Source organism: Odocoileus virginianus, chromosome 28 (genome assembly GCF_023699985.2).
Source record: "Odocoileus virginianus isolate 20LAN1187 ecotype Illinois chromosome 28, Ovbor_1.2, whole genome shotgun sequence".
In the NCBI taxonomy this organism is placed as follows: Eukaryota; Metazoa; Chordata; class Mammalia; order Artiodactyla; family Cervidae; genus Odocoileus; species Odocoileus virginianus.
In genome coordinates this window covers 25,002,978-25,019,297 of record NC_069701.1, presented here as the reverse complement: position 1 = coordinate 25,019,297, position 16,320 = coordinate 25,002,978, and the positions used below count along the sequence as shown (strand labels likewise).

General features: G+C 43.4%; 1 protein-coding gene across 5 annotated transcripts; it reads right to left on the bottom strand.

Annotated features, from left to right (window-relative positions):
• Positions 1-1,140: 1,140 nt before the first annotated feature.
• On the bottom strand, positions 1,141-15,400 carry EI24 (EI24 autophagy associated transmembrane protein). Of its 5 annotated transcripts, none has more exons than XR_002310783.2 (12): positions 15,211-15,396; positions 12,066-12,178; positions 8,712-8,857; positions 7,862-7,922; positions 6,952-7,018; positions 5,570-5,694; positions 5,135-5,254; positions 4,644-4,755; positions 3,849-3,960; positions 3,236-3,310; positions 1,801-2,175; positions 1,141-1,505 (listed from the first exon to the last, which is right to left on the bottom strand). XR_002310783.2 is itself a non-coding variant. In XM_070457355.1 (12 exons), the coding sequence occupies exons 3-12, from the start codon at positions 12,105-12,107 to the stop codon at positions 2,013-2,015; spliced, it is 1,023 nt and encodes a 340-aa protein (XP_070313456.1). In that variant the 5' UTR covers positions 12,108-12,178; positions 14,131-14,218; positions 15,211-15,396; the 3' UTR covers positions 1,141-2,012. The 5 variants fall into 5 exon arrangements, 4 of the variants coding, with proteins under 4 accessions (XP_070313456.1, XP_020733343.1, XP_070313457.1 ...); XM_070457355.1 differs by adding an exon at positions 14,131-14,218 and having other exon boundaries at positions 1,141-2,175; XM_020877684.2 differs by having other exon boundaries at positions 1,141-2,175.
• Between the last annotated feature and the right edge of the window lie 920 nt (positions 15,401-16,320).

The following is a 16,320-nucleotide window of genomic DNA, read 5'->3' as shown; positions in this document are numbered from 1 at the left end:
TACTTCTTAGAGTTGCTATAATGGACAACTTGGCTCTAGACAGGATAAAAGGGTCATGCTTGGAACCACACATACCTGTTCCTGAAGAGAACTTTGTGCATGTGATTGCTCAGATCCTCCTGGTTGCATGACTGAAAGTCAAGCTCTCAATTTCGTCTGTAGTGACGTGCTCTCCCTTATTTTCAGTTCTTACTAGTCCACTTTAAGCTGCCATTGTGAATTTGGCAAAAACAGCCTGCTTTCCCTTTGATCCCAATTTCCTAACCATTGCCCTCACTGCCTGTGTGTTAGTGAAAAGGCAAGAGAAATTTACACTGCTTCTGTACACCTCACGAGATTAGGCTTATCTGCAATAGACATCTGCTAACCTAGCTTTTGTACACGCCTGGCCTGTCAGTCACACTAATAAAACGTTACAGATCCCTCACTTCCAAAGTCACTTAAATCATTTTCTATAGCCAGGCATAGTGCTGGATAATATCACTTACCTTTATCTACTCAATTTCCCTCATCCTTCTAAGACCAGCTTAACAGACACAATTACAAATTTCAGACAGCAAAAATGTGGCCATTTTAAATTTCATTTTAAAAACTACAACAATCTTAAATAAGGCAACTGCCGATCAGTTGCAAACTGATGAAATACACACTATTTTAAAATCTTCTGTATTCAAACTTGGTTCACATCTCCTGGCAACGCATTTTTAAATCCTTGTTTTTGTCTTGTACTTAGTAAAGGTTTCTGTTAACCAATTGTCTATTCTCTTCCCTCACGAGAATGTCCAATTTGGTGAAGTCTGGAAGGACCTCTCTTCTTCACAAATACAGAGGAGCTGTACATATAGACTTTAAAACAACTCAATTCCAAATTCTTTCACTAGATGCCAACACAATTATAACAATATAACTCAAACTTCCTCAGGGAGTATTTTTCAGAACTGATTTTCAGAATTAATCAAAACAAAGTCTCGTGTTCCACGAGCATGTTTCCTGAAGTGACAATCTGTAAATTCTACCATTACACATGTGATAAACCAGCTCACGTCTATAACATCTTAACACTGTACAGGTGTTTTGACATCTGCCCCCTCCCTCCATATTTAGTCTCTTTGAAATGACAGGAAAAAAACCAACCAATCATAGGTTTAATGGGTTTAATTAAGTTTACCTCTTCAGTTCCTATTTGCAGCACCCAATATTCCTTTGAAACACCAGACAGACCCAGCAGTGACCCACAGTCAAGATCAGACCTCCAGTTAAAAGTTCAGTTCTCTGAGCATTCCATGTTGCAGTGGCACTTGTCTGAAGTTGGTACCTCCCTATCTTTGGGGAGCTTTAAACGTACCAGTGAAAAAAGCTTTTTCCCCTGCAAGGGGGAGAAAGAAAGTCATTCCTCAAACCCAGTGGAGATCTGGCTGTGAGGTCTTTCTTCTGTCCCGTGTCTTCAGGCTTGTGTTTTTGTTTTGTGTTTTTTTTTTGCAGTGGAGCAAGAGACCAAATCTAACCTGAGTTACAAGAAACAAGACAGTGATGGCTATAAAGGGAGTGACCAGGAGCAGCAGAGCCTCCTGTCCCTCCCACATCCAACATATGTGCTTCACAGAAAAACAAAAAAACAGGTCCACAAAATACGACAGCTAGAGTTACAAAAATCCACTCATCCAAGGGCGGTGGGAGGCAGGAAGGGAAAATGGGAGGGGAAATGGCACAGGGAGAAAGAGTATTCAAATCAGTCCAGGCACGGGGCTGGCAAATGTTAGAAAAGAGCTGCAGAAAAACCTGTGGTCCTTTCAGACTCACCAGTGTTTAAAATCCATACTGGTGTCAGGAAGATTCTGCCTTATGTGCACCAGAGACAAAAATCTGGGTTCCTCAGAGAGAAGGGAATGTGGGCAGGGCCCATGGCAGGGTGGGCTCTGCCTTCCCTGGGAAGGGGTGGAGGTGAACCAGGAGAAGAGCTGCACAGCATCCTTCCGATCCCACCCGGCCCCTCCGGATGGCGGGTGACCGACTCAGCGGCCTGTGGCAGCCTTCAGTTTGGCAGGAGACGGGTGGGGTGAGGGCAATTTTTCCGCAGAAGTGGAGCTGCTCAGTGCCGACTGCAGGTAGACCGTCTTGTGGAAGAGCCTGTTGCTTAAGAAAACCACCAAGGAGAAGAGGCGCAACTGGAAAAGGCTGCAAGGCAAGAGACCCAACCTGTTAGACTGGCCAGTTGAGAAAAACTGTTTTAATCGTTTGGTCACTTATTTGACTATTTTCCATTTAAAATGATACAGGGGAAAACAAGACCACTGAAATTTGATCAAGCGACTACAGATATTGGACATGCAGATTAAACAGGTAGCAACTACAGAAAACGCTGGGATTGTCATTGTCGGGAGGGCAGTGGAATCAGGTTCGATCCCTGATCCAGGAGGAGCCCACACGCACCACAACTACCAAGCCTGTGATCTAGAGCCCACGACCCGCAACACAGGAGAAGCCACCGCAGTGAGAAGCCCGTGCGCTGCAACTAGACAGAAGCCCCTGCTCGCTGCAAACAGAAAAAAGCCCATGCAGCAACAAAGACCCAGCACAGCCAAAATAAATACTTCAAGCTGTGGTCTGAAGATCTCATACGCTATGCATAGTTCACTTTCAGGAGAGTTTCAAGAGAAAGTCAATTACACTAAGATGCACACTTAACATTACTGGATAGCAAGAACATGTAAGACCCCAAAGCAGATTGGAAATTTTTCTAATGCATGTATCCTCACTGACTTAACCAAAACTGATCAAAAGATTGGGGTTTTCTCTGAAGTGATCAAACTTCCAGAGTGCTAGTATTGCTAAAGATTCATTTTTAAAATACTGTTTTGTTATCATTATCAATAAACTCATGTAGTCAGATCACATGACCCGGTATTTTGTAAAAGGTGGCCATTCTTACAAAATGAGCTTAACTATAGGTATAATCGTCTTATTCAGTGAACTGTTACATTTTAAGAATATGTGTAAATATGTATAATAGCATCAGTTTTTGAAACAGAAATGCACACATATGCACGGGGGAAATCCTGGGATACATCCCCGAAGTGCTACTCTCATAAAACTGTATATTAATATCTTCCCTCAATGTGAGTTTATTTTTTAAAAACTGTAAACATGTCTCATTCACATAACTGCAGTGTTACAACCCCAGTATTTTAGACAGAAAATACTTGCTACATTTTAGCTAATACTGGCTAATACTTACTATGCTTTGCCAGGGGTCTTTGCTTCATTGGCGCTGATAATGAATAAAGGAAAGAGGATAGAGAAGAGGCAGCCACTGTTTTTGAAAAAATAAATAAAGAATTAGTCACCTTCAAAATAGCCATGACTTTGAAGATATTAGAAGCCCGAAGTTCGTTACCTCCAGTGCAAAATAGCATGGCTTAATGGACCCTTAAATCTATCAAACACATGTTTAAAATTTTTTTAAAAAGGATTTTTCTAAACACTGGCTATGTTTAACATTATTCCAGGAAGCAACATAGAAGAAAGAATATGGGATATAGGATCATGCAGACAATATTTTAATGCTAGTATTTCCTTGGCAGTCCAATGGTTACGATTCCATGCTTCCACTGCAGGGGGCTAAGATCCTGCATTCTTCAAGGTATGACCCCCACAAAAAATAAAATAATGCTGACAGACATCTATGACTATCTGTCAGGGAGAAAAATCCTACAGACCTCTAGACGGCCAAGTAAGAACGCAGAAAGCCTAGCACAGAACCAAGCGCATACAAGGTGCTCCCTACACTGAGTTATTATTATCATTTTTTTAAAAAATTAATTCCCTTCAAGTCCTTGCAGTCCAATTACCTGACAATGTAGGAGGACTGCATTGCTGTGAGGAAAGCCAGGGGCAAACCAAATCCAAAGTAGTAAGGCCAATTCCTTTCTATGTTTGACAACCGTTGGTGCATTTCAATTCCTAAAACAAGGAGCCAATATAATTAGGCTGCATTACTTCCCTTTAGTCAAATGACTAAATATCGAAAACAATTTATTTGAGGTTTCAGTTTTAGGTTCAGATCTGCTATTTAGAACACAACTAAACTATATCAGAATTGCCCAAATCCCATAAAGCTTCTATGCAAAGATTTTACAACTGAACAATCACAATTTCAAAGCTGGCAAGCCAAGTCAATTCTGAATTCAATACCAGCAGCATCCTATGTCAGTATTAGTTTTGAACAAAGCAAGATATATATATATATTTTTAAAAAAAAGGCAGCCATCCTCTACAAATCAATTAACCTCTTTCAACCATCCACACCCAAATATGCCAAGGACTTTCAACATATCCCCCAAATGATCTGTATGCACCAGCATCAAATTAACTTCCCTGATTCAGAATAACTGGTGCTCATTTATGCCACCTTATGGCTCTGATGTTGAGCTCCACAGGTAGTCCTCCAGTGCTACATCCCCCAGCACCAAAGAGTTAAAAAAAACCTCTAAGCCAAATGTAAGTCCCCTCTTGCCAAAAAGGCTGCTTCATTCCAATGATGGGTTTGCCAAGGGCCTCAGTACTGAAGAATTTAAGAAGTTTCCTTGGCAGCACCATTTCCAAACTGGGCCTCCAAGCTCTTGAGTTTCTTTGGACAGGCTTACCTTTATTGAACCAACGATATTCGAAGCAGTATAGTGAGTAGAGGAGAGACATATGCAGGAGACTAACCAGCTGACCAACAAGATGGATGGGAAAGAGACTCACAAACATCCCCTGAAGAACAAGTATGGAAAAGCTTAATTCCAATGCTTCGGAGACCTAACACTGTTCACCTGCCACTCTGATTTATCCCTCTCGCTCTCTACCCAGACAGCCGGAGAGCTGCTTCTCAAGTTTCTAAAATAGCAGGCGAGTGGAGAAGGCTCAGGGTGGGTGGGAAGAGCAGCGCAGGCAAATTCATGTGGTGCTTTTTTTTTTTTAAATCATTTTATGATTTTAAAACTCTCTAGGTGTTTCTGTGAAAAAATGATTTAAAAATCATTACCTCCCATAAACTTATCTGCTCAGTACAAACGGGATACCCTGTTTTTGTGAAGCTCCCTCTAGTGGATCTTTGTTTAATCCGCCCATGTGCCCGGAAGGCCAGTCTCACCTGGAGAAGGAAGAGAGCCTGAAGCAAGAGGTTGAAGAGCATGTCAGCAATTATTTTGCTGACACTAGGGAATGGGTGAGGCTTCCTCCCAGATACCTCGAATGCCAGGTCAGCTATATCCTGCAAGAAAGAAGAGCTCACCAAAACATGAATTAAATGGCCTCAGTATCTATCCCCAAAGTGAAGGCCACTGATTTGCCATGAGACCTGCCAGGGGAGAAAAGCCCATGGACACCTGGCCATGAGATGCCCTTATGACCTGAGAGAATAATTCCATTTTACAAGAGCCCAGAGCTCACCCGCTGGCTGCCTGACCAAGAAAAGTTCAGGCTGTGGCGTCACTCCCTACATGGCCACTAAACTGACAGGCTGAAATCTGCCACCTGGTGACCAATCATGCCGTCAGACCCAGACTCCATGCTGTTCTGGACCTACCTGAAACCAAATCGCGTTGACGATTTTGCTGAGCACAAAGAGGGGGAGCACCCAGAGAGCACTGAAAATTGATGTGAGGAAGAACTCCAGCCACGACCAGACATCCCCGTGTAGTGACGGATCACCTAAGACAGGGGGAGGGCTTATTAGTTCACCTGGAAAAAGGGAAAGCCAGAAGGCCAGAGGTGCATCCCCTGACCTGTGACTGTGTTTCCCCTACACACATACACACACACACACACACACACACACACCCTATACACACACACACACACACACACACCCCTACACACACACACACACACACACACACACACACACCCTATACACACACACACCCTATACACACACACACACCCCTACACACACACACACACCCCCTATACACACACACACCCTATACACACACACACACCCCTACACACACACACACCCTATACACACACACACACACCCTATACACACACACACACACATCCTATACACACACACACACACCCTATACACACACACACACCTATACACACACACACATCCTACACACACACATCCTATATACACACACACACCCCTACACACACATATCCTATACACACACACACACACACCCTACACACACACACACCCTATACACACACACACCCTATACACACACACCCTATACACACACACATATCCTACACACACACACACCCTACACACACACACACACACCCTACACACACATATCCTACACACACACACACACCCTACACACACACACACACACACACCCTATACACACACACACCCCCTATACACACACACACACACACACCCTATACACACACACACACACACCCCTTTGCTTCTTGCCAGCACATCACTGTACCTGTTCCAGGCAGTCTTACTTTTCATAGAAACACCAAATTCTGGCCATGACTCCAATTCAGAGTGGCCATGGATACGTGCTGCTTACTTGTACAAAAAAATGCTCACTTGGTGGTGGCTGACAGGTCAGTGACTAGTAGTCACTGGCTGCAGGAATCCACCTGAGTTCATAGTCCAGCTTCACCACTTACAAACGGTTTAACTTTGGTAACCAATTTGCATTTCCTATCTACAAAATGGTATCCATAGCAATACCTACTCAAAGGGTTGCTGAGAGATTTGACTTAGAAGAATCTGCCTTGCAAAGCAAGGGACACGGGTTTGATCCCTGGTCACAGAACTAAGATCCCACATGCCTCAGGGCAAATAAGACCTGATGCAGTCAAACAAATAAATACATAAAAAACCTAAAGCTCCAGGTTTAAAGTAAGTGTTCAATAAACTGAGGGAGACAGGAAAAACCTCCCCCACTCTATCCTGGGCAGATAGCATTGAGCAATGGAGTTACTTACCAATAATCTGGGCCGTTACCGACTGAAGGATGGGAATGAACACTCGATAAAACAAGAGGAGACTGAACTAAAGGAGAGAAGCAACAAGGTAAGCATTAAAAGCCCTTCTTTAAAAGAAGAATTCCAAGTTTCAAAGCACTTATTTTCCAGATGGAAGTGCCTTTTATAAATCAGGAGTCCTGCAGTGGCATCATTTCCTGAAGTGGACTCATTTCTCCTTACCAGTTCTCCAGTTGAGAGGTATACACCTGACACTGCCTATGGAAACAGTAAAACTTTGGGGGGCAGAGGAGAACATTTCAATCAGTACTCATGTCAATACTAAGAACACAGTCCTATTTGATTAATTAAAGCTAACATCTAAAAACATTTGTGAAATGTTTAGATTAACAAGTTGAATTATACGGAATTTCAAGTCAAAGAAAATATTTTTACTATCTGTTTTTCAAAGTACTCAAATTTCTCGTGGGGCTGTGTTGGTTCTCAGTCAACTGCAGACAACTTTCTGGTGTGGGTTTCCATAGTAATCAATTTGAGGACACTGCTATGACCAGGAGAAGGGAGAGCCTCGCTCATGTCCATCTGGCCCTCCCCTTCGAGCCTTCACTGCCACTCTGAACCAAAATGTCCAGACAATGTCATGAGAAATTGTTACCTGTGACATAAAACTTAAGTCATTTAACAAAAAAGTGTAAGGACAGGGCTGTCCCTGACATTTACATACAAGAATTCTGAGGGGGCATAAAATGACTGAAAGTACACAGAATCCTGAGTGATGGCCTTAGGAATGCATTACTAGGTGAAAGCTGCCTGTCTCAGTTTTAAGAAGACAGCTGAGAACCATGGACATTGCAACAATCTGAATAAAGATGCTTCTAAGGCACTTGGAATTTGAGGAAAAAGAACTTACCCAGAAAACTCCACCATTCCAAGCGCAGCACTGAAAAATTCTGCTAACAATACGTGGTTCACTGGAAAAGACCACATGTGTTTAGCTTAACAGGAATATAGGCTATTTCCATGCTGTCATTCAGCATCTCTCCTTTTTATATATTTTCTTTGCACCATGTTATTTTTTAGCACCTATTGTTCTTCCAACGTTCTCTCCTAATGTCAATGAGAAAGGCTAAAACTATTTCAAGAGAAGCATTTTTCCTTAAAAACAAAACAAACAAACTCCTTTATTTCCTAAGTCCAAGGCTGGAGAAGATTAGAAGGGGATGTCTGAGATTCTTTTATCAAAATCCACATAGGCACTCCTAGAAGCATCCACTCAGCCAAAAAAATTTTTTATGGTTCTCTATTCACCAATCTTGGAGAAGGAAATGGCAATCCACTCCAGTATTCTTGCCTGGGAAATCCCATGGACAGAGGAGCCTGGTCCTTTGGGGTCGTAAAGAGACGGACATAACTTAGCAACCAAAACAACAATGACATTCATCATTCTGATTTCTTTTAGACACCACAGTATTTTGAACAAGGATTACTGCTAGACCTCAGTTTAATTCAATGTGACCACAGTATTTTGAACAAGGATTACTGCTAGACCTCAGTTTAATTCAATGTGAGGGGAGTAGGGAAAAATCACCTGTAACTTTTATGGGGGAGAAAGTACAAAAGACAAATGATGGAGTAGTGAAACTCCACATCATTATGTAGTGTCTGAATTTTATGCTAAATTCGATCACTTCCTAAAGTGTCCCCCTACCGCCAACTGGAAGGGAGCTCAGACGCTCCCTGACCTCAGCCCCACTCCGTACCTCTCCTGCTTCCTCTCTATGCTCTGGGCCCTCCTCTGAGCCAGGACGCTGCTTGCCCTTCTTCGACGCTGCTCCTCTCTCTTTTGCTGAATTCGAGCATCAAGCTTTGAGATGGTACAAATTCCCCAGATGGAGTCTTTGATTCCCTGTAGACATGAGCATTTATTATTTTTAAAGAAGGGAAAATTATGGATCAGAAGACTTCCCAAAGTTAGATACAATGAGATAATAGTGCAAATCATTCTACTTAGTTTGCTACAAGGCCGAAGTGACCCTTGATATTCTTCTGTTTAGAAATCATTCCCAATTTACAGAAGAGTCGCAAGAATGGAGAACTTCCCAATATCCTTTCTCGAAATCACCAGTCGTTGTGCCACACTGTTATTTATTATTACTGTTTATACATATATACTCATTTTTTTCTAGATCATTTGAGTAGGTTGCTATTATCATGTCTCTTTACTTGTAACTGTTCATTGTGTATTTCCTAAGAACAATGATATTCCTTAATACAAGATAGTTATCTATAAAAGAAACTAAACACTACAATGGTTTAATCTATAGCCCATACTCCAATTTCCCCATTTGTCTCAGAAATGCCCTCTACAGCATTTTTACCTGTCACATACCAGACATCAGCTCAGAATCACATGTTGCACTTAGCTCTCGTATCTTTAGTCTCCTTCCATCAGGAACAGCTCTATAGCTGTCTTCTTTTTTGAAGTATACATATCAGTTATTTTATGGGGTGCCCTCAATTTGGGTTTGTTTGTGACCTCATGATTAGACCCCAGGTTACCCATTTTTAGCAGGAGTTATCACCTAGGTGGGGCTTCCCAGGTGGTTCAACGATAAAGAATCCACATGCCAATACAAGAGACATGGGATTGAACCCTAGGTTGGGAAGAGCCGCAGAGAAGGAAATGGCAACCCACTCAAGTATTCCTGCCTGGGAAATCCCAGAGAGAAGAGTCTGGTGGACTATAGGCCATGAGGTTGCAAAGAGTTAGACATGACATAGTGACTAAACCACAAGAATCACCTACGTGATGGTGTGCCTTTCCAGGTGTTACATCCAGAGGCGTGTGATGTCTGTGTCGGCCCTTGCTGGTTACACTGATCTTACATGTTCACAAGGTGTTATCCAGCTTTGTACGACTGCAAATTTTTCTCCTTGCAACTAGTAAGGAATCTGCAGGCAGACATTTCTGAGACCAGGCAAATATCCTGCTCATCAAGTCCTCTTCCCTAGATCTGGGCATCAATTAACAAGTCTTGCCCAAACCAATCTTGAATAACGCGGTTGCAAAACAGTGGTTTTCTGATCCCTCTAAGACCTACCAATACTGTTAAGCAAGTTATAGCTCTCCTTTATACTCTTTTAATATGAATTGAATGCCTACAAGTATGATTTATATCCTGTATCAAACCAGCGATACAAGGATAGATTAAACATTGGTCTCCAAAAAGGACCAGGGCTGGACCAAGGCGGAAGGAAGACACAAATAAATAATTTACTGTAAAAGTATGAAAAGCTATTGCTGAGTAAGACGGAAACAACATGGGAGTACAGCTGGAGGAGAATGTCTTTAAACAGGGTATGGTGAGGGAGAGAATGATTAAGTCTGTAAGTCACTGACGGGGCCACTTGCCAATAACTGGAAGAGCCCCAGTGGTAGAAAGGTTACTGTCATTACTACGAACAGCAGACCTGCCTATTACCCAGTTCAAAGGACTACCCTCATTCATCCACCCACTTTCATACTGAGCATCCTTAATGAGCTAGGCATCAGTCATATGGAAGTGCTTAAGAAACTCATAACTCAGCAGGAAAAGTACGTCAAGTAAACAACAACAAGTATATAGTTTAGTAAGTGCCAGAACAGTTTTATATCCAAAGTAGAGAGGGAAGAACTAGGGTTCACACCATCAACACCATCAAGAAGCAGAAAAAGGTATTCTGGAAACAATGGTCAACCTGAATTTAAGAATGGCATTTTCTCCTATTATGAGCTAAAACAGATTTTAGAGAAATTGGTCAGAATACAGAGAAATGGACAAGGTTATGAACTACACACAGAAAGGAGCATACACTGGCAAGTTCACGTGATCTGTTACCTATGAGTAATGTTTATTCTTATTTTGCTTTTTAACTTCTGAGTCTTCCACAAACAGTTTAAAATTTTAAGATCATTAAGTTCAAGTGGTTTAAGGCCTAGCACGTGCCAGGATGATGACAGGATCCCCACCTCTGACACTTACAGTCTGTCTGGGGCAGACAAACACAGAGAGTGCATGCTGTATAACTGATCCAGAGTTGACATTTTATCACACAAGAACAGCAAGACCAGGATGTAATAAGGTATTAAAAGAAGGTCACATTGCATGAATTCGCTTTGGCCCTTCTAAGATATTCCTTCAATTTCACCTCTTTTAATCAAAGGAAATAAACTTATAAATACTCCCACTCCCAGGCAGAACTGGTCTCTCTCCCGCCCTCAAGAGTAAAGCAACACGGACTCCAACTAGGGCACTGGACCTCAGACATCACTATACCGGAATGTCATGCTATTTTTTTTTTTTTCCATTTATTTTTATTAGTTGGAGGCTAATTACTTTACATCATTACAGTAGTTTTTGTCATACATTGAAATGAATTAGCCATCGGAATGTCATGCTATTGATCATTCGGGTTACTGGGTCCTAAACAGACCTTTATGGGTCTGTTGATTAGGGGTCCTAAATGTCTCTTTAATGGGACATTTTCCTAGAGCATCATCACCTCTGCCTTATAGAATGGAAGAGTAAGAGAGGTTCTATACTGTAGACCCAAACAAAGTAGGTTAGGTAGTAGCATTACATCAATGTTCATTGCTTGGTTTTCAACAATATACCTTGGTTACCTAAGATGGTAATATTAAGAGAACCTGGTGAAGGATACAGTGGAGCTCTCTGTATGACCAGACAACTTCTCTGCAAGTCTAAAATTATTCCAAAATAAAGTTTAGGGAATTCCCTGGTGGTCCAGTGGTTAGGACGCCATGCTCTCAAGGTCAAGGGCCCAATTCAATTCCTAGTAGGGGAACTAAGATCCCACAATTCACTTGGCATGGTCAAAAAAAAATACAATTAAAAAAAAAAAAGACAGTCTGGGCCCAAGCTGAACAGGGTACCCATACTAAAGACACTCACTAGACAGGTCTCCCAAGTTTCTGTGAGATGCAGGGTAATTCCTCTCTCTTGAGTAGTATGGATTAGAGTGAAAACCTGTATCCAACAAATATAATACTACCTAATGGATTTTCTAGTCAGTTCCAGCAGCAAAAGGGTCAGAAGAAAATTGGACGTACTCACCCTGGCAAGGTCCTGCAGAAAGGTTTTGACACTGTCAGCCATCTCTTTACCGCCCGAACTATCAACTACACAAAAGAGAGAGAAGTGTCCCCAGAAATTTCATCATGAAGGACCTGAAAACAGATGGGAGTATAATTAAGGAAAAATATTTATCTTCAAGTTACTTCATGCACTTCTACATGACGTTTTCCACATACTTCTCTAGTAGGAGTGCAGTAGATTCTATCAGTTAAGTAGATACTAGCAAGTGAACCAAGTGAGATTATACCTGTTGCTGCTGAAAAACCTGAAATCAACAATTTTTAAATCACTTGCTCCCCTTTCACTTTTATTAGGCGTAAATGTGCTCTTGAACCATTAGTCTCCTCTCTGGGCCATGATGTCCCTAACTATTCCTCCTTCGTTGTTGTTCAGTTGCTAAGTTGTACCCAATTCTGTGACCCCATGAACTGCAACACGTCAGGCTTTCCTGTCTTTCACTATCTCCCAAAGTTTGCTCAAACTCATGTCCATTGAGTTGATGATGCCATCCAATCATCCCTGTCACCCTCTTCTCTTCCTGCCCTCTATCCTTCCCAGCATCAGGGTCTTTTCCAATAAGTCATATCAGGTAACCAGCCCTTCTACATATCCCAAGTATTTTTGAGATCCAAGATCATGAGTGATAATTACACTTCAATATCCTCTTAGGCAATATTTATGCTTGATGTTACTTGAATGCAAATACAAGAGCAAGATGAAAGTTCTAACAAAAATTGTTAAATACACACTTCATACATGGGGCCCTCCAGCAGAGGTAAGTTTAGATGATGATGTAAAATTTCCCAAGACCCTCAAATATGCCTTTCCTGTTTTCCAACTTTAAATATGTACATATATATGTAAAATTTTAATAAGCATGCAAGAAATAATGAATTTTAAACTAGGCCAAAAAAAGATTAAGTTCACATATACAAACATATCTTTAACACACTATAACTTTCCCACTGTATTTTTTGAGTCCATCTATGCCTCTGTAAACAACTCAACTTTGCTCCTTTTTATGGCTGAGTAGTACTCCATTGTTGTACTTCCTCTGTTGATGGACATCTAGGTTGTTTCTATTTCTTGGCTATTGTAAACAGTGCTCTAATGAACATAGGGTTGTGTGTGTCTTTTTGAATTATGGTTTTCTCTGGGTTCCCACTGTATTTTTTTATTAGGTGTATGAAAAATCCAGCTTCATATAATAATAACTTGAAAGTTCACATGTATAAATATTCTTACAATATCATGCTCCCAAGTAATGTATTTAAGATGAATGAAGAACCCATTTTCAAACATCTATTTAAGAACCTGGGATTCTGAAATTCTCAAATGTGACTTAATCAATCCGAGATATGCTGAGTTTAAGAAAGAGCGCATAATGACAATATCACAGGCAGCTTCTATAAACCTCAAATTTCAAAACATAAGCACCCTTTGCTTACTGACCACTTCACCAAACTATACCTTACTGACCCAACTGGACTACTGCCACCTAGAACAAGAAGAGCAGAGAATACAGCAGTAGGAAGGCAACTTACTTAACGCTGTATGTACCATCTGCTCCTTGGGTCAAATCCTACACAGATACACTCAGAGTCAGGTGAATAGTTAATGCTCATGATGATACATAAGACACTGGTTGCTAAAGACTATCACGGATTCATTCTTAATCGTCTACTTCCTTGTCGATGAATTAAGGGTATTAAATTTCTTCCTAGGTTTTGAGTATACAGCACAATAACATTAAAATAAAACCTTAACTTCTAATATAAACATAATCCCACTACAGAATGAGCTAGTTTGGGAGTTTAAGGAAACAGATTACTTAGTCTGGGTTTCTCACAAACCGCTGACACAACTTGAAGCATGTCAGGCCTAATTCAAGGGGAAGAGCTCTGTTATGTGAACCATGGCCATTAACACCTGGCTACTGCAGGGCTTCCCGTGAGGTTCAGCTGGTAAAGAATCCACCTGCAATGCGGGAGACCTGGGTTCCATCCCTGGGTTGGGAAGATCCCCTGGAGAAGGGAAAGCCTACCCACTCCAGTATTCTGGCCTGGAGAATTCCATGAAGCATACAGTCCATGGGGTCGCAAAGAGTCGGGCAGGACTGAGCGCCTTTCACTCTGCGGGTAACAAACAAGTCGCGAGTTACCTACTGACCAACAGTGGCTTCTGAGGACAAGTCACTTCAATTTTACAAGGAGACCCTAGCAGCCTTGCTCCAGAAATAGTTGGTGAATTATCCGGTTTGACAAAAAAGGTCAGACATGGAGAAAAGCAACCTGCCACAACCGGAGACCAGAGACTGAATAATATACGGAGGGAATCCTCCAACTGAGGTGAAAGTAAATGAGATACATCTAGTTCACAAGATTTCACAGGCGGAGGAACTGAGTCTCTGAAGTTAAATGGCTTGCCCAAGATTACAGCACGCGAAAGGCTACAGAGAATTTCAAAACCCCGGTATTCCAGCCCTCGAGGCTGTCTACTCAAGCTTTGCGATGAGGAATTTTATTTAACCCGAGCATCCCAGGGACAAAATGTTTCTTAAGCCTGTAAACACAGCTGGCCATTAAATTCTTAAGCAGTCATAAGAACTATCTACTGAGGCACAGTCCTGTACTTTCATTTCTAAGTCACTAAATCCAAGTCCGGAAGGCAGGTGGCTGTCACATCCCACTCCAGGTGCGCTAAACGTAAGCATCCTCTCTTCTCACCGGGCTCCGCGGACGCTCGGAGCCTACAGGTCTCTTCGGACCCGTCTCCCCGCAGCTCCTAGGCAAACTCCAGTGGAAGCTGGTCTCTCTCGGCAACCACAGCCATGCACGAGGCGCGGGGCAAGCTCACCTCCCGTCACACAAGGAGCTCAACCGAGTCGCGCCGCACCTGGGCAGAGGTTCGCCCGCGGCTGCCGGCTGCGTCCCCCGCCCCAGTCCTGCCCCGCCGCCGAGGCACTTTCCGGTCCGGGGTCCCCGCCCGCAGCCTCCGTCCGCACCTCCCAACCCCGAGCTCGGGCCCTGCTGCCCTCCCACGCCATCGCCGCCCCAGCCGCCGGGGTCCACCCCGCGAGCGGGCTGCGCGGCGCCAGGGCCCGGCTCGGTCGAGCTGCACCTACCCGGCAGCTTCGCCGCCGCGGCTCCGGCTCCAGCCGGGCCCCTCGCCCGCCGCGAGTCCGCTCGTCTCCTCCGAGACCCTCCGCGCCGGGCCGCCCGCTCCCGCCCGGGCGCTGCCAGGGCCGGGGCCGCTGCGCCCGCACTGGGCATGCCCGGGCCGCACGGGGCCGCTGGGAAGTCGGGCGGGCGCCGAGTCCAGCGGCCCGGGAGGAGGGGGCGGGGCCACGGCGGGTGAGGGGGCGGGGCTACGTGGGGACGCAGCCTGGAAATGCAGTCAGAGAGCCCGAGCCGGTTGAGTGCCGGGTCGGTGCTCCGCCGCTTCCCCGCACGCTGTTCCTCCATCGCCGCCCGGCTGCCCTCCTTCCGGATCCAATATCTATTAATAGTTCTTTGCTCTCTCCTTTTTACTTCTCCGAGGTTGCCTGTCTTTCTGTTATAAAGCCTAACAACGGAACAATAAGATGCAGGTCATCTTGTTCTATTTGGTTGGAGATTTTCTGTAACCAAAGAGTACTAAGGAATGCTGGGTTTCAATCAAGCTCATTCACCTATTGAGAATAAAATGACTAAGAATAGGTCAGTGGGCCTTCCCTGGTGGTCCAGTGGCTGAGACTCCCCAGCTCCCAATGCAGCGGACACGGGTTTGATCCCTGGTCAGGGAACTAGATCTCACATGCCACAACTAAGACCTGGCGCAGCCAAATAAATAAATAAATATTTAGGGGAGGGAAAAAAAGAATAGGTCAAGCTGCCATGCAGTTTATCTGCCTTAGACTTTGTCTTCTGGCAGCACGGTGTTGGCTGAGATGAAAACGGTCAAGTAAATAGAAATGAAACTGTTTTCACCTCTGAGGCCACCAGTCTGTCTCTACCCCAGGGCGTCGAACCATCAAGCCTGATGTATAACCTTTTTCTCCCCTATTCCCAGCCTCCTATATCTCTCACTCCACACTTTTTCTCTGCTTTCCATTTGCCTTTTCCTTCACCTTTAGGTTTGCTTAGAGCTACTCCGCTCGGGCCACCAATAGAATCAGAATTTTACAACTAGAAGTTATTTAGTATAACCTCACATAGTGTAAGCCCAAATGTCTTCTGACTTACTCAGGCTCAGT

What these genes read in the sequence shown, in the direction of transcription:
- EI24 (XM_070457355.1), bottom strand. Translation starts at nt 12,107, where the DNA reads ATGGCTGACAGTGTCAAAACCTTTCTGCAGGACCTTGCCAGG. An exon ending in TTCTGCAGGACCTTGCCAGG is followed by an intron (nt 8,858 to 12,065) that starts GTGAGTACGTCC and finishes TCATGTCTACAG; the next exon opens with GGAATCAAAGACTCCATCTG. An exon ending in ATAGAGAGGAAGCAGGAGAG is followed by an intron (nt 7,923 to 8,711) that starts GTACGGAGTGGG and finishes GGTCTTTTCCAG; the next exon opens with TGAACCACGTATTGTTAGCA.